General features: G+C 35.5%; 2 protein-coding genes across 2 annotated transcripts in view; one reads left to right on the top strand and one right to left on the bottom strand.

Annotated features, from left to right (window-relative positions):
• The first annotated feature begins 871 nt into the window (after positions 1-871).
• LOC132138382 (thrombospondin-4-B-like) lies at positions 872-10,903 on the top strand. The gene is made up of 21 exons (XM_059547669.1): positions 872-1,104; positions 1,530-1,727; positions 1,819-2,066; positions 2,349-2,463; positions 2,576-2,658; positions 3,015-3,069; positions 3,248-3,408; positions 3,886-4,023; positions 4,629-4,703; positions 4,800-4,979; positions 5,140-5,244; positions 5,887-5,994; positions 6,082-6,241; positions 6,952-7,070; positions 8,252-8,304; positions 8,374-8,555; positions 8,753-8,980; positions 9,686-9,882; positions 10,140-10,312; positions 10,410-10,549; positions 10,654-10,903. Exons 1-21 carry the CDS (start codon positions 1,026-1,028, stop codon positions 10,692-10,694), a joined length of 2,838 nt encoding a protein of 945 aa, XP_059403652.1. The 5' UTR covers positions 872-1,025; the 3' UTR covers positions 10,695-10,903.
• A 462-nt stretch (positions 10,904-11,365) lies between these two features.
• The window catches only part of LOC132138366 (serine incorporator 5-like), a 32,399-nt gene continuing 18,946 nt past the window's right edge, over positions 11,366-24,818 (bottom strand). The window contains exons 3-12 of the mRNA XM_059547668.1: positions 23,955-24,133; positions 22,776-22,858; positions 22,093-22,186; positions 19,921-20,132; positions 19,211-19,303; positions 18,858-18,984; positions 16,157-16,226; positions 16,029-16,065; positions 15,713-15,857; positions 11,366-13,498 (exon numbers count right to left, since the gene is read on the bottom strand). Coding sequence (XP_059403651.1) covers positions 13,354-13,498; positions 15,713-15,857; positions 16,029-16,065; positions 16,157-16,226; positions 18,858-18,984; positions 19,211-19,303; positions 19,921-20,132; positions 22,093-22,186; positions 22,776-22,858; positions 23,955-24,133 — 1,185 coding nt within the window. The 3' untranslated portion in view covers positions 11,366-13,353. The remainder of the gene's footprint in view (positions 13,499-15,712; positions 15,858-16,028; positions 16,066-16,156; positions 16,227-18,857; positions 18,985-19,210; positions 19,304-19,920; positions 20,133-22,092; positions 22,187-22,775; positions 22,859-23,954; positions 24,134-24,818) is intronic.

Below are 24,818 nucleotides of genomic sequence, written 5' to 3'. Positions count from 1 at the left end.
TGTTAGTGGACAAATGAATCTAGCAAGAGCGTACGAGCTGTTTTAGGAGAGCTTAGGTTCAAAAAGTCTACAGAACAAAAGAAATAAAAAAATGTGTCTATTATTGGTTTAGAAACCTGATGGGGACTATTGTCAACTCGGTCAGGGCTGGTAGGCCACCTTGGTTAATAAACCAGTAACTATGTTCCAAACAAGCTTGACCACTGGTGTGAGCTTGTTTTATTTTTATTTTTTAATGAATTAAATCTGTTTTCAGCTTTATTTGAGAGTCTGTGGGATACAATATGCAGGCAGTTGAAGAGCTGATGTGGTTCATTCATATGAAGCTGAAGGTTTAATTGATTTTCCATAACTCATCTGTCGTAACACTCAAGCTGGCAAGACTTACTCAGCAGGGACATGTCACGCCAGATCATTCCTGTAAATGTGTTGTTTCTGTCTGTCTTTCTTTCTTTCTTTGGCAGATTGTTTGGATAATGCAGTCGGATTGTTATTTTATATTATTTCTGTGTAAAAATCCTCATTTGCAACTTTAAAGTGTAGTTTAAATTAAAATTATAGCTGTAAAAAAAGAAAATAACAGAATAATTTAATTTAGGTTTGCTTTCAAAATAATTAGTTTAATTTGATAATTTAAAACAGAATATTTATTGTAACATGTAACCAGCTGGCGCAGGTTCTGACCAAAAAGCCAAAGCACATCCTCCCATCATTTACCATCATTAACATAGAGCTCTTTTAGAAGGTTTTGATCTGACATGCTCACAGCGATATGCAGTTGTTAAAAGCACAGAAGCGTTCTGGAGGAGGTGCTTGGTCACAGCTTATATAGAGAGAGACATCTGAAAAGCGTAAATCACTTGAGCTCCAGTCTGGTTGTCGTTCATCTGCAGGGCTACAGGGAACAGGCAGTTCTGTTTTGACAGCTACTGATCAAGACCGAATCAGGGGTCAGGGCACAAACTATTGTTCCAGGAATAAGGGTGGAACACTTTAACTGAACTTGTGACATAAATAAATCTACAATGGGTGCTTGGAAAAGAATCCTATTCAGTTTACAGTTACTTTTACAACTATTTGATACAGTGAAAACTCAAGGATTTGGTAAGTCCTTAAACCTTGTAATATATTTAAAAATGTAATATTTGAAAAAATATTTTTTAGTTTTTGTATGCTAAGTATTATTTACTTACATATACAAAGCTGTTTATGAATAAGAGGGTACATTATTTTCTTACTAAATTTTCTTCTCTTAAAATGTGCTGATATTGATATTTAAGCACATTTTAAGAATAAACTTGTTTCCTTGTGTTAGACAGGTCATTTATCACTCCATAAATATAATATAATTATCTGGAAATCCTCCAGCATGCATGCAGTGAGATTATGAACCATTAGCTGAGGACAAATCTGTCAATGACCTCACTTGTTACTTTTTATAATGTGTCCTGGACAAAAGAGTATCAAAATAGTGCAAGAACATGTATTACACAAATGCACCAAAAACCATCAGAACCAAAATTTTGCAGTTTATGATCTCCTGGTGTCATCGGATTGCTTACCTGACCTTCTGCAAGGAGGAATAAAGGCAAAGAACATGGACAATGTTTTTATCCTTGCAAGCCTGCAGCTGCAGAACAAAGCTCCGACGCGCGTCTTCCGCATCTTCAATGCTTTAGACAACACAGATTATTTTGATTTCACTGTTCAGGGAAAACTCAACAAAGGTTGGTCTGATCAAATCTCATTAATGTGCTTAATGTTCAATGGCTCAATAAGGTACTTGATATGAACACTAAATACTTTTTCTGCCCACAGTCATTTTGAAATCTCTAAAAAGCAACGGAAAGGTTGGAACAACCAATTTCGGTAAAGTGCCACTGACAGATGGTCAACAGCACCACATACTGCTCCACTTCAGCGGGCTGCAGCAGGGCACCCCCACCACGGCCCTCTATGTGGACTGCAGGCTGGTGGAGAGAGTGCAGGACGTCCCGCTGGCCTTCAGATCCCTGCCGCAGGGCCCAAAACGAGTTACACTCAAGACCCTGCCAAGCTCATCCCAGGTAAACCTAGGAGGCTGAACACAGCTGCTCTGGATGTCAGAAGCACATTAATATATATATATATATATATATATATATATATATATATATATATATATATATATATATTTACCACCAGGGTAACACATTTTACACTAAAATAATGCAATAAACATTCACTAAATAACAGCAAATGTTACACAAAACATCCTAATGTACATCACTGATAACAATTTTATCAGTGTTTTTTCTGTAAAATTACTAAGATTTTTAACAGGGTGTAAATATGTACCTGTGTCAAAGGATAAGCTTTCAGACCTCAGACTTGTGCTTGATGAGTCTATCGAAAATGTGGTAGAGCTTCAGGACTGCAGTGGTCCAGAGCAGAGTGAACAGAGGGAAACACTGCAACTACTAGGTGAGGCTGTTTTTGCTCTGTTGTCTGTGTCTTATTCAGCTATAGTTATGTTAGTGGTTGGTTATTTGTTGTCTTCTAGTACAGAAAACATCATTATGTTAAATTTCTGCAGGAACAACTTCAAAAATGGAAGCTGGCCCAATGTTTGAGCTCATGCGAATGATCCAAGAGTTGAAACAGAAGGTCGATCAGCAGGTAACTTGAAATCGAGTGGGAAAACAGCTCCATAAAGGGATAGTTCACCCCTCAGTTGTTTTGGAACAAATCATTATGTTCACTAAATCCAGTTGAATGATTATTAACTTAAATGTCAATATGGTCCTCCTCACACAAAGCTAAAGAAGACTATGGACTACTTTTATGATTTTTTACAACCTGAAAAATCCCCTATTCGTTGTAGAATTAGTGATCAGAAAATGTATTAAAAATGTAAGTCATTTAGGTTTTTAACAATGTAGTGAGAGTGAATAAATTATTTTTGTGTGAACTATCCCTATAGTTTATTTTTTTTTTCAGAACTTCAGCACAATAACAGTCTGTTTTCATAACAGACCAAAGAAACCGCTGACCTGAGAAAGACTATCATGGAGTGTGTTCAATGCACTGGTAAGACTTTAGTTAAAAAGTTACGAAACAGCTGTAATGAGAAAACATTTAGCAGTTTTTGTAGAAATCATGTCTGTGCTCGGTCAAGTAGAAGTTATTTAGTAGAAGTTTATAATGAGGATACTGAAGGTCTCAGACAGGTGAACTCAAGTGTTCTTTTAACATTTTAATGCATTAGGACGAGAGAAACCAGGACTACCGGATCAAAAGCAATCCAAGTGCAGGGCAGGGGTCTGTTTTAAGCTGGACATGTGTATCGAAACAGCTGAAGGAGTGGAATGTGCACCCTGTCCTGAGGGCTACACTGGAGACGGAGTCCAATGTGAAGACATAGATGAGGTTAGACTTTACAATGCTGATTATTTTTTTCATCTTAATGATATACACCCAAACATAAGCCAGAATATAAACATCCTAAAAAAAATATTTTATTTCACTATGTGCATTATTATACATTTACTATTGTAACTTTCTTTCTGTGGTTTGAATCAAGTTTTGCTTTTAACGTGGTTCATCTATCCACTTATTTCTTGTTTAGTTCTCTTGTTGTTGAGTAAGAACAGTAACACATTTTTTTCCATTACTCACTGCAGTATGTCTATAGACTGCAGACTGTTTATCACATATGACACTGTGTTCTACTTTATTAGACTATTGTTGTTTAAACCATTACAGAGGTTCTAGGGGAATTTTTCTGTGGTTTTCATCGAGCTTTTCACAGATTGCTGTGTAGTTTTTTGACTTAATCGGCATTATATTACAGAGCATTGTTTGTTGCCATAAATCCAGCTAACCTTATAAACTGTTCAAATTTAGTGTCAGATCAACCCATGTTTCTCTGGTGTACGGTGTGTTAACACGGCGCCAGGGTTCAGATGTGAGAAGTGTCCACGAGGCTTCACAGGCCCTGAGATCCAGGGTGTGGGTGTTCACTATGCTCAGACAAACAAACAAGTACGTACCTGTATTTGGGACAATGCTTAACAAAATAAAAGAAAATTATATGTTGCACATATTAAATTGTATGTGCAAATAATATATATATATATATATATATATATATATATGTATATATATATATATGTGTGTGTGTGTGTGTGTGTGTGTGTGTGTGTGTGTGTGTGTGTGTGTGTGTGTGTGTGTGTGTGTGTGTGTGTGTCTATTCAAAAGTTTGGGTTGGAGCACAAGAGACTTCTTTCAGAAACATGAAAAAAATCTTACTGCCCCCAAACATTTGAATGGATGTATATATATATATATGAATGTATTTGGATCCCCTTCTTTAATATTATGAGGGAACATATTATGTAATAACACATTTTGAAGCACTCTAATGTCCTGATTGATATGTCTTGACACAGAATAATTACCATTATATAAATCATGACATTTATATGGTACTCCAACTACATGTTAAAAAAAAAAACATAGTATTGCCATGATGTAAAAAAAAGAAGAATTGTATATATATATATATATATATATATATATATATACATATATAGTGATTTTGGTATGCTATACTGTGATTAACACCATATTTGTCCCTTTTTTATCAGATGTGTAATGATATTGACGAGTGCCAGGTGGATAATGGTGGCTGCACACCCAATTCATACTGCCATAACACAGTGGTAAGATTACAACTATCCTAGATTACCCATTATACTAATGTGACCAGTGGAAGGTACAGTGAATGTAGTTTATATGTCAAATTTGTTTTCTTGTAGGGTGCGTTTCACTGTGGGATCTGCAAGACTGGATTCACGGGTGACCAGAATAGCGGCTGCAGAAGTACTGGCCTGGATCCCGCTCCTCTGACTCACAGGCTGTGTGGGAACGGTCAGCCAAATCCATGTGACGTCAACGCAGAGTGTGTTGTGGAGAGAGATGGGAGCATCAGTTGTTCGGTGAGACTTCAAGCATACACACTGATGTTTTGCTTGTGCATTTCAAGAAAACATAAAGGGATATGATGTCACAGTGTGTGCTGGTGAATTCCTATGCCGTGCTTTTGAGCCAGGATGCAACTTTCACAGCTGACATCTTATAAAATCTTGTTGCTTTTAGTGCAAAGTTGGCTGGGCAGGAAACGGCTATGTCTGTGGAAAGGACACAGACATTGATGCTTATCCAGATATCAAACTTCAGTGCAGAGATGGAACCTGCAAGAAGGTAACCTTCATGTTATTTTTGTTAGAAGTTTAGTTTATTAGCATACAGTTAATGCATTAGATATCATGAACTGACAGTGAACAACAATTTCTTGGTTCATTTACAGATATACACACAAAAGTTTGCCGTCAGTAATATATCTTTTTTTTTTTTTTTTTTTTTCAAAATACAGTCAAAAGAGTTATTTTGTATAATAGTTTTCAATAGTTTAAAATGTACTTTATTCTTGTAATGCCAAAGCTGAATTTTCAGCAGTCATTACTCCAGTCTTCAGTGTCACGTGATCCTTCAGAAATCATTCTAATATGCTGATTTGCTGCTCAAGAAACACAACAGTACAGTTGTGCAGCTTAATATTTTTGTGGAAATATCACACAAACATTTCATTTGAAACAGAAATATTTGTAAGGTAGTAAATGTCTTTACTGTCACTTTTGCTCACTTTAAAGTTATTGACAAAAATAAATAAATGCAATTATTGACCCCAAACCTTTAAAATGTTTTAAATTAATAGTATATGTAAAACAACATTAATCAATATTAAGAAATACTAAAAATATTGTTTTTGATATTGTATTAAGTAATGTTAACAAACCGAACCATATATTATAGTGTTACTGGTTTATCTTACTTCATTTTCAGGATAACTGCATGTTCGTTCCAAACTCGGGCCAAGAAGACGCAGACAGAGATGGGAAGGGAGATGCCTGTGATGAGGATGCAGACAGTGATGGCATCGTCAATGATCAGGCACAGATTAATCATCATTAGATCATTATTTCCTTGAACTGAAATGCTCTTTTAAATGTCAGTGTTTGCATGACTGTATTCCTACAGGACAACTGCTGGCTGGTTCCTAACATAGACCAGAAGAACAGTGATCAAGATCTCCATGGTGATGCTTGTGATAATTGCATAAACGTGGAGAACCCGGACCAGCGGGACACAGACAAGGACGGACTGGGGGATGCCTGTGATGATGACATAGATGGGGATGGTAATTTAATTTGGTCAAAGAATAACTGCTTCACACATTTTGCTCAAATTTTTCAATCTCTGCTCCATCTGCCATTCGGCTGCGGTGTACTTTATTTAGTCGCAGGAATGGGGTGTTATGTTTTAAAAATCCTTTTCCCCCTACGGCCCTGTTTTTTATCTGGATTTCCCTGCACTTAGGTCGTTTTTATGAGGAAAAACAGAAGCTTCTGTGTTTTCAAAGCTCAAATTAAAGCACACTTTAGCTTGCACGGGTCATGTAAAGCTGAAGTGACCTGTAGGGATATTAATAGTGTCTACGAAACCACACTGATCATTTCTTTCAAATGGACAATTAATTTAATCCAATCTGAAAAGTGTAAAATCGAGTCCAGGCAGCATTTACGCTCTGTTCACTAAGGTACAATCCAGACCAAAAACCCAGCCAAGAGCTGCTGATGCATGGAAACTATTCCACAGAAGGCTTTCCGAAACACCGCCACCTTGTGACATAACCCAACAAAAAGCACACAAAGACATCACTGTATACTCTATATAACACCGCAGTGCATTTCTCCTGATGGAGTTTGCTCCATTCAGTGACATTTTAGACAGTACACCTCTGTATGATACTGTCCTTTATTTCACTGGTGCTGCTTTATTTTATACCCTGGCTCTTGCCATGTTGGTGAATCACTGAATGCATACATGTAAGTTCTTTACTTCTGATAGGTTTGAAGAACATCCTGGATAACTGTCAGAGAGTTCCCAACCCTGAGCAGAAGGACAAAGATAATGACGGTGTTGGTGATGAATGTGACAGCTGTCCTGAGGTGCCAAACCCCAACCAGGTGCTACATGACTTTATTACTCTCTGTTTCTGACTTCTGTTCTATTCTATTCTATTCTGTTCTGTTCTGTTCTGTGTACTTTATTTGGTTATTTATTGATCGCTATTGGATATTTATTTGTGGATTCAAGTTTCCCACATTCTTAGATTTCAGATTACTTTTTTCGTGTTTCACCCAATTTAAATGGATAGTTTTCTAGTGCTAGACTTTAGGTTTTTTTTAAAACTGATTCTTACCTTTATTTTAGGGAGTGAAATTATTTAGGCTGTTTAACTGTTCATCTCAAAATTTGTTTCAAACAAGGGTTATTATAGGTAACCAAAACCACAAAAAAGTCCAATGATTCTTGCATTGTTAACTAAAATAAAATGTCAGCTAGTTGCAACATTTCTCATATTCATATTTTTTTATTTAGTTTAACTTGATGTAAAAAAGGGTGAAATAAATAAAAACTATAAAGATATATATAACTAATAATAATAGAAAATGACAAAAATACCATAACTATTATATATTTTTTTTAAATGTTAATAAAAAGATAAGAAAAACTATAATAGTTCCTCAATAATACAAAAATAATTGTTTTAGACTGCCTAGCATCACACCATTGATGAGGTTTTTTTTTTGTGAGATTTATTTAGACAAAATATAATTTTATCTGATCTCTGTACATATCCAAAAATATTGTATGACCATCAAACAATGCTGACCAAGCTAGTTAAACAATATTAAACAAGCAAGAGTGGCTGATTGCTTGCTGATATTCACAAAACAACATGATTCTGAGAACAGTTCAGTTATAAAGTTAATATACACAATATCGTCAGCTGTTTTATCTGATTTTGCTTCACCAATCGAAAGTAGAAACAACCTTTCGAGATTAGGGTGAATGAATGATTCAATGATTCACTCATCCGGTCCAGAATGAATCAGTGTATTTGAGTGAAACCGTTGAATAAAAGATTCAATCAGAAAACAGTCACTTGCTGCCACCTACTGTTGCAAATGCAAACAAAGGAAACTATACAACGGCAAGTCCATGTGCTGTTAGGGTCCTATATCAGCACTCTTTTCAAGGGAACAAATTGTTTCTACAGTACGTATGTAAGTATATTTAGTATGTTGAATATACATTTTTCAGTATTACTGTTTTAACCTGTCCTCTGTTTTCTTTCAATCAGTCTGATGTTGATGATGATCTTGTTGGAGACACTTGTGACACAAACATTGACAGGTAGAGTTTTTACCTTTCTCTTTGATGGTCAGTATAAACCAAGTTTCTAGCCGAGTTCTTTTGTTCCAGTGATGGAGACGGTCATCAGAACACCAAAGACAACTGCCCCACCATCATTAATAGCTCACAGCTGGACACTGATAAGGACGGGCTTGGAGACGAGTGTGATGATGACGATGATAATGATGGCATCTTGGATGATCAAGATAATTGTAGACTGGTGCCAAACCCAGACCAAAAAGATGAAAACAGTACGGAACATTTTGTCAGAAGTTGTTCAGTTAATCAAGACTAATGTTTTAGTTTACATTTTTTAAAATGCTAATACAATGTGACTTAAATGTTCACATATTGTATCATAATGTGCTTCACAAAGCTATAGTGGACTCGGACCACTGATAAAAAGATATTGGTTAAAAGTTTTGTTTGCACTCTTCTTCTTTGTCAGATGATGGGGTGGGTGACACCTGCACTGGAGACTTTGACAAAGATCATGTGATAGACCGAATCGACACCTGCCCCGAGAACGCAGAGATCACTCTGACCGACTTCAGAGCCTATCAGACCGTGGTTCTGGATCCAGAGGGAGAGGCTCAGATCGACCCTAACTGGGTTGTTCTTAATCAGGGAATGGAGATCGTCCAAACCATGAACAGTGACCCAGGACTAGCTGTTGGTATGTTTGTGAGTATTTCCATAAGAACAGCTAAACCAGCACCAACCCAGCATAGACCAGCCTGGAAATTCATTCTGGTCTTAATTGGGCTTTTTAGAAAAGTTATGTCATTTTCTCTATAAGGGTCGATACTTTTCTCTCAACAATTACGGACTCTCATGTTGTATCAGATTTATATGACTTTCCTTCTTCTGTGAAACACAAATGTAGATATCTGTAAGATAATATAATTCATATATAACATAATATACCATAACATAATATAAATACAGATAAAATAATAGTGGATGGGACCTTTAAAGTTGATGCTTCAAAAACCACACAAAAGAAAAACAATGGTAATGCATTCGCCCACACCAGATGTGAATTTATATTTTTGTATTTTTTCACACACACCTATTGTTTCGCTGCAGAAGACTCCGGTCGTATGTGTTACTGGCAACTAGCATTAAATGGACTATCAGAGACGTTTTTTTGTTTTTTTGTTCTAAAAAATCTTTGTTTTCACAGTAGAAAGAAAATCAAATACATCTAAGGTGGGTAAATAAATGATGAAAGACTTTTGTGGAGTATCCATTTAACTGAATAGCAAACAACCATTTCTGTATTAGGTTTGTTTAAATCACGGTTGAAATATAAACTTTAGTATTTAGTGTTAAATGAAAATCTGGTCAAAACATGACACCATCTTGCCACCACATACAGGATATACAGCATTCAGTGGCGTGGACTTTGAGGGCACCTTCCATGTGAATACAGTGACCGATGACGACTACGCAGGCTTCATCTTCGGCTACCAGGATTCTTCCAGCTTCTATGTGTTGATGTGGAAGCAGACGGAGCAGACGTACTGGCAGGCGGTGCCCTTTAGAGCCGTGGCAGAGCCAGGCATTCAGCTTAAGGTCTCAACACTCTTCATCTTCATTACTGGCTGAACGCTCAGCGTGTGCTTTTATCATTACTGGCTGAACGCTCTGCAGAGCCGTCTGCAAATCTATGAAACTGGCTTTGGCTAAACTCTGATGTATGCAAAAACACTTAACCGGTGTTAAAGCTGTAGCCAAAGTTATTTTGCACTTCAAGTATGTCACAATTTGATTTGATTATTTGAGTAAAACCATAAACACACAGACTTGATGCAATATATTTGCATTTCTAGGCTGTGAAGTCTAAAACCGGGCCTGGGGAGTTCCTGAGGAATTCACTGTGGCACACTGGAGACACAAACGATCAGGTGCGTTTGCTGTGGAAAGACCCTCGTAATGTGGGCTGGAAGGATAAGGTGTCCTACCGCTGGAATCTGAAGCACAGACCCCAAGTGGGATACATCAGGTCAGATGCCGACTTCAGACTCTACTGGATTTGGATATGAGAAACAGTGCGCTGACACAAAACAACATGTTTTTGGCGTTTCTCTGTTTTGGCACAGAGTAAAGTTCTATGAAGGTACCGACCTGGTTGCGGACTCTGGAGTTGTTATTGACACTAGTATGAGAGGAGGCCGTCTTGGGGTGTTCTGCTTTTCACAGGAAAACATCATCTGGTCCAACCTGAGATATCGCTGTAATGGTGAGTGCAGTGCTTGAACAATATTAGAAGAACAATGCATTCATATCAATTGCAGGGTGTATCATCTTGTACATTAAATTTTTTTTTTCTTTTTACATTTACAGACACAATTCCTGAAGACTATACAGAACAAGCCCAGAAGTAATGAAACTAAGCAGAGATGAAACGGGAGAGCACTATTAGTGTTAAAACATGATGTGACTGGTTTTTTGGGTACTCATCTTTCCTGTGAATTATGTACCATTTGCAGGCTTTTGCATTCAAGACAAATACAGGTTTATAGTTTATCAATTTAAAATTAATACTTTTATTTGGCAAGGATGTATTAAATTGAGGTGACAGTAAAGACATAAAAGATTTTATATATATATATATATATGATAATAAAAAATGTTTCTTGAGCAGCAAATCAGCTGAAGACTGGAGTAATGACTGTCGAAAATTCAGCATTCCCATCACAGGAATAGATCACATTTTAATATATATTTAAATGAAAACAGCTATTTTAAATGTTAATACTTCAAGATATTACTGTTTTTATATTTTTGATCAAATGAATGCAGCCTTGGTGAGCATAAGATAATTCTTTCAAAAAACTTTAAACTTAAAAAAAAAAAAAAAAACTTAAAAAATGGCCCATACAACCTGTCCTGTATATTGTAAGTTTTCTGTGAGGCTTTGTGTGAAAATGACACCTCTAACTGTACACACAGTTCAGTCTCATTTTCATATAGTACGTGTGTTCCTTTCTGTCCACAACTACAAATTACAAAACTTTCATATATAAAACATTAAATAATGTAATAGACTACACCATTTTATTATTTTGTCTTCTTTATTCAAAGAGCTGGCAATATCAATAAAAACACTAAAAGGAATATTGATCCTGCAACACTTAAACTCATAAGACCCTTCATGGAATGTATTGAAATGATGAGAAAAAGTAAATAATATTAATAATAATAATAAACAACAATCAAGGTATATAAATGAAAAAAAAAAAGTTGTTTGTAAACTTACTGTACATATTTTTGGATTATAATGTCTTCATGTGAAATTAGAACAACACAAATCGCAATATTATTATTATTTTTTTTCTGCAATATCATGAGTACACCTAGTGGTCATCTTTAAAATAAATTATTTACAAAAAACACATCTTTGTAAATAAACGAAAGCATAATGTTTAAAACACTTTTAAAACAAACACTGAGCAACATATTCATGTGCTGCAGAAAACAGTATGCTTCTATCTTAATGCAGCTGTAGCATGTAGCGTTTAAGTCAATCCTTAACTTTTTGCTAATTCTGATTTGTATAAACAAGGTAATTTTTTTGTTTGTTTGTTTAGAAAAACATCAACAGACATATTCTTCAGCTTTAGGATAAGTTCTTCAGATCACATACAGAAAGTAAAGATGTGCCAGCTCCAATTGTAGTAAAAGAGATTTTGGTTTGTCAAAGCTTTAAGGTCAGCTACAACTGCCACATAATGTCAATTAATTCCAGTTCTAGATTGTGTTTTCTTCATCAACAACAATGCCAACCACCTTTTTTTCTACCAGGGAGCATCAGAATTGCTGCAATACATCTACTACGGGCAGCTCCTGTAAACTAAACACCACAAACAAGAAACACAGACAAAAACCTCTGAAAGATTAAATAGCTGTACACAGCTGTAACAATGCTTTATATGTATAAAAGATTATACAAACTTGTTCTTTAACAAATGGCATGCTTGCAAGTCTAGTGCATGAGCTGGAATAAAATATCATAGGACATCCACGGTCTAAAGCACCATTTAAATTGTAACAGATATCGGAAAATAAGAAAGAAAACAAATCTATAGCTTGCTGTGGGCTGTATAACAATCTGTATGGCAGTTTAGGTTTCTGGGGCATAACAATGTGGCCTTGGCTTTGCCCTCCCATTTCAAATCATCACAAGAACATTGACTGGGAACGGCAGTCACATGCTTTCCTCAGTATGGTGTGATTCACTGGAAATACCAGTATGCTCAAAATATAGACTACCTGAGATTTAAAGCCGAAAAAGAGGAAACTTCAGGAATGTTACGGACTTATTTGGAAATATTGTTTTGGTGCAGTTTTTGTAAGGAAGTCATGAGGGTGCTTCAATAAATACAGTAACAAGACATCTCATAGGAGTACTTTTATTCACATATATGTATAGGAATAATGTTGCACAGTAATTTCTCAGCTGGTTTTGTTCATGTTTCCATGAGTGCAAAATGTGGTTTTGCAAGGCAGCAGTGTCTTAACTAATCAGGAGCGATATCTCTATTAAATAACCAGATATATTTATTCAAATAAGAAGTCTTGTTACCTTAGTGAAACACCCTTGGAGTGAAATACAACTATAAAACACATTTGAACTTTTCAAAAAGGCAGACAAATAAATGAATGAAAACCACAGATGGTTTGTTGATTTGCATAGAATTCTTCAGCTACCGAAAGAAAAGCTTTAACAAGCAAGACACTTACAGGTGATGTGTGAGCCTGAGCAATGCTTCGTTTTCATACCTTCATGTAACGAGGAAAACAAGAGCCCTACATCAGCATGAGAGTAACCATAACGTGATTTCTGTAACAAATTTCCATAAAAATGCATTTAAAGACATAACACATAAGCAGCTTTTGAGAAATCAAAAGCTTTCACTAATAAAGCAAACAAGAAACATTAAAAACAAACAAAACTCTCTCTCTCTCTCTCTATCACACACACACACACACACAGTAGTTGTAAGTGGACAGTGGTGATACTGGAACATGTGTGAAGGGTTTCTAGGCTTGAAATCTCTTTGGGAAGAGCATGGGGACCAACAGGGTCCACATGTACAGAAATAAACAGACCCAACAGGATGCCATCTTGATCCAGAACACTGACCAGTTCCCCTCCAGCAGCCTCTCGATCTTTGCGTTCTCATAACTGCAGACAGACAAGACAAGATAAATATTACACTTAATGCACGGTGACCTCTGTGCTTCTAGTGTTGACATTAACCGTCTACTGACTTTGATTTAGTCAGAGGAACTTGAAGTTAAACAAGAAAACCCTAGTAATAAAATACAATTATAAAGAACACAATTAAATGACTATTACAATAGTAAAAATACAATTTTTTTGAAATTACACTATTTTGTGAATACATATGTGTTTATATCACGGATCTGAACTGGTTCAAAGAACGATAACGAAAACCGGAAACGAATGAAATTTTGACAGGAACAGAACCAGAATCAGAAACGAAATCAAATGTTATTGTTCCGAACAGAATCGAAAATTTCAAATGGCCATTAACCGGTTAATAACGTTATTTTATCGTTCCATTTAATATTTGAAATTTGCTGTCAATGAATCATGAATTCCAGAAGTACGTCCTACGCAAATGTGACGCTGAAGCCAGCGAGTGAAATGTCCGCTCAGCTGTGAACTCATGTCACTATGGCAATGCACCGCCCTTAGAGTTTATCTGAGGATAGTGTGAGATGAATTCAACAGATCACATGCACCTGCAACGCTTCGTTGAATGGAGAAAACTGAAAAATGAACCCATTTAGGCTTACATAAAGAGGAATATAGGCATATACACTAAATATATTTCACTTAAATCATATTGACATTAACAAAACGAAAGAAAAAGTGAGCTAAATTACAGTTCATTGTGACACGTTCCAAAGTTTTCGGAAAGGAAAACGAAACTGCAGAGAGAAGTTTTCTTTATTTTGCAAAAGCTGACAGCTTTGAATAATTTCTTGGTTCTATATAATCAACCAGCTTTGGTATGACCATCGCGCTGACACAACATCATTTTGCTTTATTAAAGCCTGTACATTAACAAAATAAAATAGAGTTAAAGAAACAAATGAAAAGTTAGACTGCTCCGTTGTAGCCTACAACATGTTGCTTTCAAAGTGACCGCGCCTCACTGTGCTGATAAAGCCGATTTGAAGGATGATGTTTTATGTAGATAAAAGTACAAACACTATATAATAAATAATATAGCATCCAGATACGTCGGGAACATGGAAACATTTGGATTCGTGCCGGATGAGAGATGCAGGCATCAGCTTAAGCTTAAATTATTTATTTTTTGGATTTACATTTTTATAGCCTAAACTTCTTTGTTTTCGAGAGAAACTAATAGCTGTTTTTATAATCTTTGTAAACATTTTGCTTTAGACTACAGGCATTTTAGCCTTCATTATTGCGTAAAGTAATAGGGCTAATGCAATGCCGCAACTTTAGTTGTTTTTTTAACTTTCAAAACGCAATCTTTCATCCTTGTATTTTTTTTTTTTTTTACAATGCAGCAAATATTTTTAAATATTTTTAAAAAACTTTGATGTCTTTAAAGTGTTGATAGATTTTTTTTTTTTATTAGCCTACATTTGGCCAAAATCTAGAAAAGATGACTAACCACAGCGGGTTGACTGACGTTAGATCTCTATTTTTTCTTTTTCTTTTTGAGTAAATAAAACGCTGTACTTTATTATTATTACATTACTATTATTTTAGGGCATGAAATTTAAGGTTAAATTTAATGTTCTATAACTTTAAATAAGATCTAAAGGTAAAATCGCGAGAACAGAGACCCGCGAGTAGAATCGCGGGAGAGAATAGTCTGCACGCAGTTATGAGAGGTAGATAGCGAGAGAGAGATGACGCACACGGTGTAATCAGATGTGGCTAATTCCTGATGTTCACCTCTTCATGTTTAATAAATCAAGTGTTATGATCTGCCGAGCTCCCTGTCGGTGTCCTCCTTCCAACAAAACCAACGACCTTGCGCACGGTAGAACTGTAAAGCCTGCATATAGAAACGATGCGCGATACATTATTATTAGGCAAATTTTAGACATAATATTGTTTTAAAAAAATAACATTAACCGGTATTTTTTCCACCCAAACCGGTTTCGGAACGGTAATAATTCAGTGGAACACAGGAACAGAAACGTTAAAATATCGATTCTGCTCGGAGTGAACCGATTTAATTTTCTTTTCGTTTTCAAGCCCTAGTTTGTTTATATATATATATATATATATATATATATATATATATATACACACACACACACACACACACACACACACACACACACACACACGTGTTGTGGAATGTTGTTTTTATTAAGTACTCACTGAAACCAGTTGGTTACAGTCATCATGACGTAGAGGGAGCCGAGAAAGAAAACAAAATGGAAATAGCAGTAGCTGTAGATTGTGCCGTCTTTCTCATCATACTTCACATTCTGCCCTCCAGCAGTCTTCTCATCATCATAGTCTTCTGCAAAATATAAACAAACAAACAAAAAAACACCTGGTTTAGGAAACCTGCAGTACTTCCATCTTTTCTACTGTATAAATGAATCCAAATTAGTATGAAAAATACATTTAAGCTTCAAGTGATGTGCTTAAATACTAGAAGTTGTTGTGTTGGCTGAAGTAAGCATCTTACCTGTATCATCAACAAAACAGAAGCAGCAGCGTGCTCTCTGAAAAAAAAAAGATGAAAAAAAAGTATGATTCATCGTATAATTGATGTAATGTATTAAACAGCAGAAAGAGAGCATGGCAAATGTTCACCTCATTCTCGGGCATATCATTCCTGTACACCTGCAAGGCTGTTGTGCTCCTCTTGGTGGTGGAGATCAAACTGAAGAAAGAGGAGTATTACTTTTTTATTTTTATTTTATAAAACATTTTGATGGGAGATACAACTATGAACCTGTTGCTGGGCTGACAAAGAACGCATGTCACTGTGAATCACATACGTGTGTAAATATGGCTTTGGTGGAGAGGAGCGGTTCTAAAGAGAGCTTCAGCAGACATGTCTGCAGCTAATGAGAAACACATGTGAGTTCATGTCTTCACTGTATGAGAGCTTCTAATCAAACGACCTGCTTTTAAATCTGAATGAACATTTTGTCATAACCAGATAATAACATGTCTCCACTCCTCCTGGGATCGTTTTTGGGATCACCCATTTAAATGATATGTTACGGGGATTTGCATCCAGGCCAAGAATATCTGAGCTTATTTAAAGGGATTGTTCACCCAAAAATCAATATGTACCTTCGTGTCTTTCCAAATTGTATTATATGTTCCTTTAGTGAAATATAATAGATGGCTTGTTTAAAAAACTATATTAACAAAGATTTTTTTTTTTTTTTTAATTACAGCAGAGGGGACAATTTCCAGCATCCTTAAAGGAGCAGTTCACCCAAAAAGAAATAATCAGAGGTGGAAAGAGTACAAAAATATTCTACTCAAGTAAAAGTACCATTACATTAATGAAATTTTACTTAAGTACAAGTAAAAGTACCAGTCTAAAAATCAACTCAAGTAAAAGTAAAAAGTAGCTCATTTAAAATTTACTCAGAGTAAAAATTACTTAGTTACATTTTAACAGTGGGAGGGAGTCAAAAATGGGACAGGCCAAGGGTGTCAAACTCAGTTCCTGGAGGGCCACAGTCCTGCACAGTTTAGATTTAACCCTAACTAAACACACCTGATCCAGCTAATCTAATCATTTAGGTTTATTTGAAAACTACATGATATGTGTGCTGGAGTAGGGTTAGAACTAAACTCTGCAGGGCTACGGCCCTCCAGGAACTGAGTTTGACACCCCTGGGATAGGCCTATTAATCTCAAACTAGTTGTTTTTAATTAAAGGAATCAGTTATTTAGAATATTAAAAAATTTGGGCTGTTACCTGGCAAATCAGTATCAACAAACTCATCTTTTAATGCAGAAGAAATGAAGAAGATTCATTGGAAGTGGCATTTAGATGTATTTCACTGTTTAGTGCAGGACAAGAATGCATTTAACCTGCAGTTACAAATGCATGAATAATGTTTTGATATACAAGACATAAAATGTTGAATACTCATTTGAAATGATAAGAAATTAATTATTTAAAAAAAAAATCAAAAGATACTTTAAATGTGAAATTAAAATGGCCAGTATGTGTCAGCAAGTCACTGTTAATAAGTGAGTCATTGCGATTGAACCGAATCATTTAAACGGTTGATTCATTCAGGAACGAAACACTGTCACGTTGCTCAGAGACGCAAAACTGTGCTTTGGTGACTGTGTTTGGAATTATTTTCTGTTGTAGAAATAGAGCTAAAAAAGGCAATATGGTGTCTGAACGCAAGTCTCTTAATTAACTTGTTTACTGAACTGTTATATATATGTATGTATATATTCATGATGATTTTTGGTGGAAAAGACGGCATTCTTTGTGTGATGTTGATTTAATATATGAAATTATATAAATATGTGAATTTTCTGCCCCTATATCTTCAATTTTGTGATCATTCTAAATGCATTTTAGGAGACTGAATCACACAGTGAAAGAACGCACTATAAATGCGCGCGCACATCATTAAAACAAAAAACATGATATTATCGCAGATGATATATATAGCACACTCCTCACCACTGTCTTTTTGGCTAATTTGTGCAAAACCTCTTACTGACATAGCTTCCAGGGAGCGATTTATTTTTATTTTTTTATTTTTTTTACTCAGTAATTAATGTGTTTTAAAATGGAGCGAAGTACAATACTTTAAACAAAATATACTTAAGTAAAAGTAAAATTACAGATTTTAAAAATTACTTTAAAAAGTATTAGTACACAAAAAAGCTACTCAATTACAGTAACGCGAGTAAATGTAATTCGTTACTTTCCACCTCTGTAAATAATCCACAGGTGAAGAGGAAAGCTGCTTGTTGGTAAGAAATAAATCCATCATTAAGACATTTTTCACTTCAAATAGCTGCTTCTGGCCAAAAACATGAATCGTCTATCCAGAATATTGCTTACTTTAGTGAAAAAGTTGTCTTGTCTGAATCAGGAGAGAAATATGCACAAATCAAGCACTGTTTACAAGAAAAAACTGTCCAAAACAGTTCTAAACAAACATGTCAGTGGATTTTGATGTGAGAGGAGGGCAGTCTTTTTCACTGGAGGAATTATGGATTATGGACACACAGTTTTAAGATTTGATTCTGACGGCACCCATTCACTGGGTCCATTGGTGAGAAAGTGAATTTTCAATTAAAATTTTACAATTTAGGGCGCGTACATTTTAAAAAATGTTTCTTTTTTGGGCATCTTTTTCCTTTAAATTTTGGTCTGTTTTTCACACAAATCTATTAAATGACTTGAAAAATCTTGGAATATAATGAACAAGTCAGATACGACTTATAATAACTTTCCTGATACTATCATGGATTGGGCCGTCACGATATCAGAAAACACAACTGTCTTTGCTCATACCAAGAGTAGAGTATACAGCCAAACAGTATGGCCGTTCCGATGCCCGTCACTATGTTAGTCTCGCTCTGCAGTCCTGAACTGTAGGGAAAGACGCAGACGGTGACATTTTTTCCATTTCGCTCCACCACTGAAAGAGAAAGAGCACAGGACATATTTTAATAAGGGCATGGGAAATAACTGCATAAGTCTGGAGGGTTGAAATGCATCATTGGGTGCTACTGTTGCCTCAGCTTACAGCTCTGTCCACACACTAGCTAGGAGACACCAGGGAAACCACAGAGCACACTGTGAGACACACCCAGGACAGGCTGAGAGATGCTGTGCTTGGGTGTGAAAGTGACAGACGCACTCACTTTCAACGGGTTTGCTGGCGAGTGCTGAGAAGGTGAGGTACATGACGTAGACGGAGATGATCGCGGACTGCAGCAGACCTGAGGTGGGCTGGACTGTGTGGAGAACAGAGCAAAACATCAGATGTGCAAGAGAAAAGCAGCACATATGACCTGTTTGAGAGTTTATGCTTATTCATACATCATGCTTCTTTATTAAATGAACTATGTAAAATACTGTTTGAGGTCAGTATGATTTTTTTTTTTACATTCTTAAAAAAAGTGTCTTATGCTCACCAAGGCAGCATTTGCTTGCTCAAAAAGCAATGTTGTGATTTTTTCTTTACAATCTTTTCTATTCTAATGTATTTTAAAATGTAACTGCTTATTGTAATGGCAAAGCTGAATTTTCAGCAGCCATTACTCCAGTCTTCAGTGTCACATTATACATGCTTAATTGGTGCTCAAGAAACATTTTCTATTATAACAAATGATGAAAACAGAAACCATGATACATTTTTTTTCCCAGAAAGTTCAGATGAACAGATTTTATTTGACTTAAATTACTTGCTAAAACTATTTTCTTTAGTGAGGATCCATGATAAAACACTACTCCTCAACTCTCCGGCTTGATCACTCATGAGAAAAGCTTCGAGCACTATGAATAAATCTGTTTTCCTGTTTTTTAGTATAAAATGTATGTCAGTGAAGACCAAGCTTCTTTGTAAACTCACAGGTCTGAATGCAGGGCGAGATAGCCAGCAGAGAAACGACGAAGCACAGGCCGCCGTTGACACCCAGGAAGAGCTTGTTGAGGAAGCAGGCCTCTGGATCCGTGTAGAACCTGATCATAAACACCAAGGCTCCCACTGCCACGGAGAACAGCACCAGTGTGACCAGAGCCAGCGCTGCATACCAGATTTTATTATACTTGACTCCTGAGCTCCTGTGGAGGGACACGGTGGAAATCTTTCAAAGGAATGCTCTGGGTTCGATATAACTTCAGCTTTAGTGGCATGATGACGGTTATCACAGGAAAAAAAGTGCACATAAAAATTATAAATAAATATATATAAACATAGTATGCATGCTAACATGAGATTAGTGTGCTAGAATGTCCTGATGACTTTGTCGGTTATATGAAATTTTTCAAATTCATTGTCCTGATAATGTAAACCAGAAATTTTCATATGATACAAGCAAAAACTCCAGAGAGAGATGTGACTTAACAATCTAACAGTGTTTATATTGAGAAATCAGAAGTTCATCCACCTTAAAAGAGCTCATGAACTGCAGCTTAGCATTTAATTTTGTTTCCTGAGGTGCATTAATAATTATATTAGTATGTTTTTTACATCAAAGATTGTCATAATTTTAAAATAAAATGCAGTTTTCTACCCTGATTTTAGCCCTCTGATTTGGAAGGGGGCGTGACTTCAATGGAAGCGCCCACTGTGGTGATTGGCTAACATATTTGTATATGTGGAGCTCTCTCAGAACTGTTACAAGTTTTGACCTGTTACAGCTATTGAGATTAACTAATCATGGAGAGTGTTAATTATAGCATTATATTTAGATCTACTCTCATTCATGAAAGGTTGCAGCGATGAGCATTGTAGCCGATGACAGACTGTTGAACACATTAATGCAGTGATCTTATCATTGTAACTCTAGTTTTGCTCTGTCAAGAATGCTTTCATCATGACTAACAGTGCAAACATGATGTAAATAAGAGTTTTATTGTGCAGTGTTTACTGAATAAAAACCTTTTGGATTTTCAAAACTAAACAATTAATGAAAATTAATTTACTATGATTCAAACAAATTGGGGTCAGAAAACTTTTTTTGTCCTTCTTCTTCGCAAAATGAATACTTTTATTTAGCAAGGATGCAACAGACTGATCCAAACACATTGACAATAAAGACAATAATACAAAATACTTCTATTTTCTATAAAAGAATCCTGAAGAAATGTATCACAGTTTCCACAAACGTTAAGCTGCACAATCTTTATATAATTATATATATATATATAAAATTTTCAGAATAAACAAATAAATATAATTTTAAAACATACAATTAAAATTAGCATTTTTATATACATTATTTCTGAATAAAAGAAGAGTGTCCCCAAAGGGAGGTACAATTTCTTGGGACAATTGTGTCACTAATATTTAATGCATTACAAAATTCCCGGTGACAGTCCTTCTGCTCTTTTGTGCTGGGGTTTCATTTGTTGACAGAGAGCAGAGGGGAAACTATGATGCACGTTGAGCTCTGTCATGGGTTTCCTGTCCACAGACTGGAGAGCAGCCAAGAACCTCTCACTTATTCACTCTCTCCTACACATGGCCATACTCTACTGCAACAACACACATTATTTATGAACCCACCCGAGACAGCTCTGCTTAAAAAAAAAAAAAAAAAAAAACCTGCTTTACTTTTCTTTTTCAGTGTGACTGCCTTACAATTGAAATGTTTCATGTCTTGAAAACTCCCACTGAAACAATACACTCTGGTTCTTAGAATTTGAATGCTGAAAATGCTTTCACTGGTACTGCTATGAAACCTGCTCTTCTTGTTGTTGACTGTTGTTGTTGTTGTTCACTCTATCCATGTGATCTGGCCAGAGCCAGTGATTAAATAAGTGGCAGTCCCTTCTGCTGTAGCAGCACAATGTTAAGACCAACCTGGCTGACATCTATGCAACCTATCTGTTAGTGGCCAGATTACACTATAATCTCCATTCCCAGACCTAATGATTTCCTGTTTTATATTACATGCCAAGCAACAATTGGATACAAGGATGGAAATAACTAGAAAACTTTTCCAAGTGCCTGATAAGTTTTCCACTAGTGAATGAAAAGAGGGAAGAAAGGAAAAACAAGAGCTGAACGTCAGCTCACCAGTTTTGATTCCATCTGTGGGCAAACTGAACGAGAAGCATCAACTGGATGATGATAAAGAGAAAACCTCCAGCAGCCCCCACATAACGCCAGACTGAAAGACAGAAAGAGAGAGAGAGAGAGATGAGTCTAAGGCTGATACAGTATGACAAACAAACACTGCTAAAGAAAAACGATTAATATTAGTTCATTCAATAATACTAAAATAACACTGAATACTATTCCATGGAACCGCTGCAGTATGTTTATGAAAGGAGTTGAGATATACTTCCATTAAAACAAGTGTGCTGATTTATGGACATCTCTAGGAGTATAACATCTATCTATCAATATTACTTTCACAGGTTTTAAACTGAAGTATGACACTCAAGATCTAACATTCCTCTTAATGTGCGTGTAATAATCATGAGGTCTTTGATACAGGAAGCAGAAGACTCTGTTTGAGTTACTGGAGATGATGAACCACAAAGACAGTTCACAGTCTGTTAAGTGTGTTGCTCTTGGACATATAAGTAAAGGAGATATCTCAGAGTAGAGAATAATCAAACTTTCCAGGAATGTCTCAATACTTCTCAATAAAATGTTGAAATAAAAAATGTACAAGCCTCTTTAGAGCGCATGAAAACAATAGCAGCCAATTTAATGCAAAGAAAACAAGCATGTGAAAACGAATCATACTAAACCTTCCAGAAACATTTCCTGATTTGGGAGAAAAAACCCTCCTGCACAGCAGGCCAGCAAAGCCACAAACTTAAAGAACCAGAACCTGCAAATAAAAAGAAGAATTTGTTGATTTAAGACATAATATTTTGATAATAATTCTAAAACTGGCAGTCTGGCTTTACACTATACTGTAAGACATGGGTTTTAAAACAGTTTGAGAACAACAGTAAGTGAATTTAAAAATGTATTAAAATGTACTAAAGTTTAAAAAAACATATTAAAATGATCTGCAAAATAATATGAATTCAAAATAATTGTTCATAAATAAACACATTCATTTTACACAACAGATATGGATCAAAAGCAATTTTGTTTCAAATTCTACAATTTGTTTTTCTCTGTACAGAACCCAGTTTAAAAGACAGACTAATGTTCAAAACGTTTGGGTTAGTAAGACTTTTTTTTTTATTTTTATAAATTACTACTTTTATTCAGCAAGGATGCCTTAGATGGATCAGTAAATATGCTTATAATGTTACAAAAGATTTCTATTTCAAATAAACATTGTTTTAGAACTGCAGAACTTTCTATTCATTACGGAATTCAAAAAAAAAAAAAATCAAACTAAAATAAATAAATAAATAAAGAAGCATAACAGTTTTCATCATTGATAAACTAGTTACTTGAAAAAAAAGTTACTTGAGCATCAAATCAGCATATTAGAATGATTTCTGAACGATTATGTGGCACTGAAGACAATAGTCTGTTGTAATAGTGCTGAGACTTCAGCTTTGCCATCACAGGAATAAATAATATTTACTATATTACAACTATATTGAAACAGTTTTTATGTAATACTATTAAATAATGTTACAGTTTTAGTGTACTTTTGATCAAATAAATGCAGCCTGCTACATGAAGTGCTAAACCATCTCATTCGTAGGGGTAAAGCTCGTCTCCAAGTGCCATTTCCTCTGGACAGAGCTTTAATTAAATACCTCTATCTAGGGCTTTGGGTGTGGGTGAATAATGGAGCATTAGGAGGGGCGTACAGATGGAGGCAGCAGGCCAAACAATACACAGAGGTCCCTATAGCTCATATGAACCTGGGCCCAGAGGGACCACGGAGCGAAGCAGAGGAGGAACAAGAACTGTTTCCAGTGTATACCACTTCAAAAGTGTCTGGATTGACCGCTTACCCATTGTGAACAGCTGCCCGGCATCCCGTGCTGGTTCGCACGCGAATGGTGAACACCGAGAATAAGAAGAAAAAGCAGGCCATGCCGAAACAGACTTTATACACGGCTGAATAGCCCACTAGGGTACTGCAATTCTCCCCAGCTTTGAGCTTATTACACATTTCAGTGTAGAAAGGAATCTGGGAAGAGTACAAAACAAAAGAGAAATAAAATTACATTTTGAGTAACAGTCAATAGTTACAGTCACCTCAGGGCAAGGCTAAGGTTAAACTGAATCCAAACTGTGAACACCTCACTTCAAGCTGGGTGCCAGAAGATCACCTTAAACTCAAGAAACACCTTAAAAAGACACACACCTTAAATAGAATAAAAAAAAAAAAAAAAAAAAAAAGTAAATCAGACCATTACTTACCATCCATTAAAATAGATCCTAGATTTTTAATTACATAAAAAAAGAAAAAGAAATTGATACTTTTATTTAGCAAGAACACAATCAATCAAAAGTTACATAAAGATTATTTCTTTGTTATTCAAATCAATTATATTATTTTAAAATGTACATTCAATAAAATTCTAAAAATTGTTTTCAACATGAATAATAATCAGCAATGTTTCCTGAGCATCAAATCAGAATATTAGAATGATTTATGAAATATCATGTGACACTGAAAACTAGAGTAATGATGCTGAAATAAATAACATTTTAAAATAATTATTATTAATAATAAAACTATAGTATTGCCATTGTTGATGTCTAAAAACATGGTATTACCATTTTTCTATGTAAGTGTATTAAAGCCAGTCGATTCAAAATATTTATGGTTCTCTTTTGTGGTTTTGAAGAGAAAGCTGCACAAACTACAG

The sequence above is a fragment of the Carassius carassius genome, chromosome 4 (genome assembly GCF_963082965.1).
Source record: "Carassius carassius chromosome 4, fCarCar2.1, whole genome shotgun sequence".
Taxonomy (NCBI): domain Eukaryota; kingdom Metazoa; phylum Chordata; class Actinopteri; order Cypriniformes; family Cyprinidae; genus Carassius; species Carassius carassius.
The sequence above is the reverse complement of the archived record's forward strand: the minus strand, read 5'-3'. Positions and strand labels throughout refer to the sequence as shown.

What these genes read in the sequence shown, in the direction of transcription:
- LOC132138382 (XM_059547669.1), top strand. Translation starts at nt 1,026, where the DNA reads ATGGGTGCTTGGAAAAGAATCCTATTCAGTTTACAGTTACTTTTACAA. An exon ending in CCCTGCCAAGCTCATCCCAG is followed by an intron (nt 2,067 to 2,348) that starts GTAAACCTAGGA and finishes CCTGTGTCAAAG; the next exon opens with GATAAGCTTTCAGACCTCAG. An exon ending in TGACCCAGGACTAGCTGTTG is followed by an intron (nt 8,981 to 9,685) that starts GTATGTTTGTGA and finishes CACCACATACAG; the next exon opens with GATATACAGCATTCAGTGGC.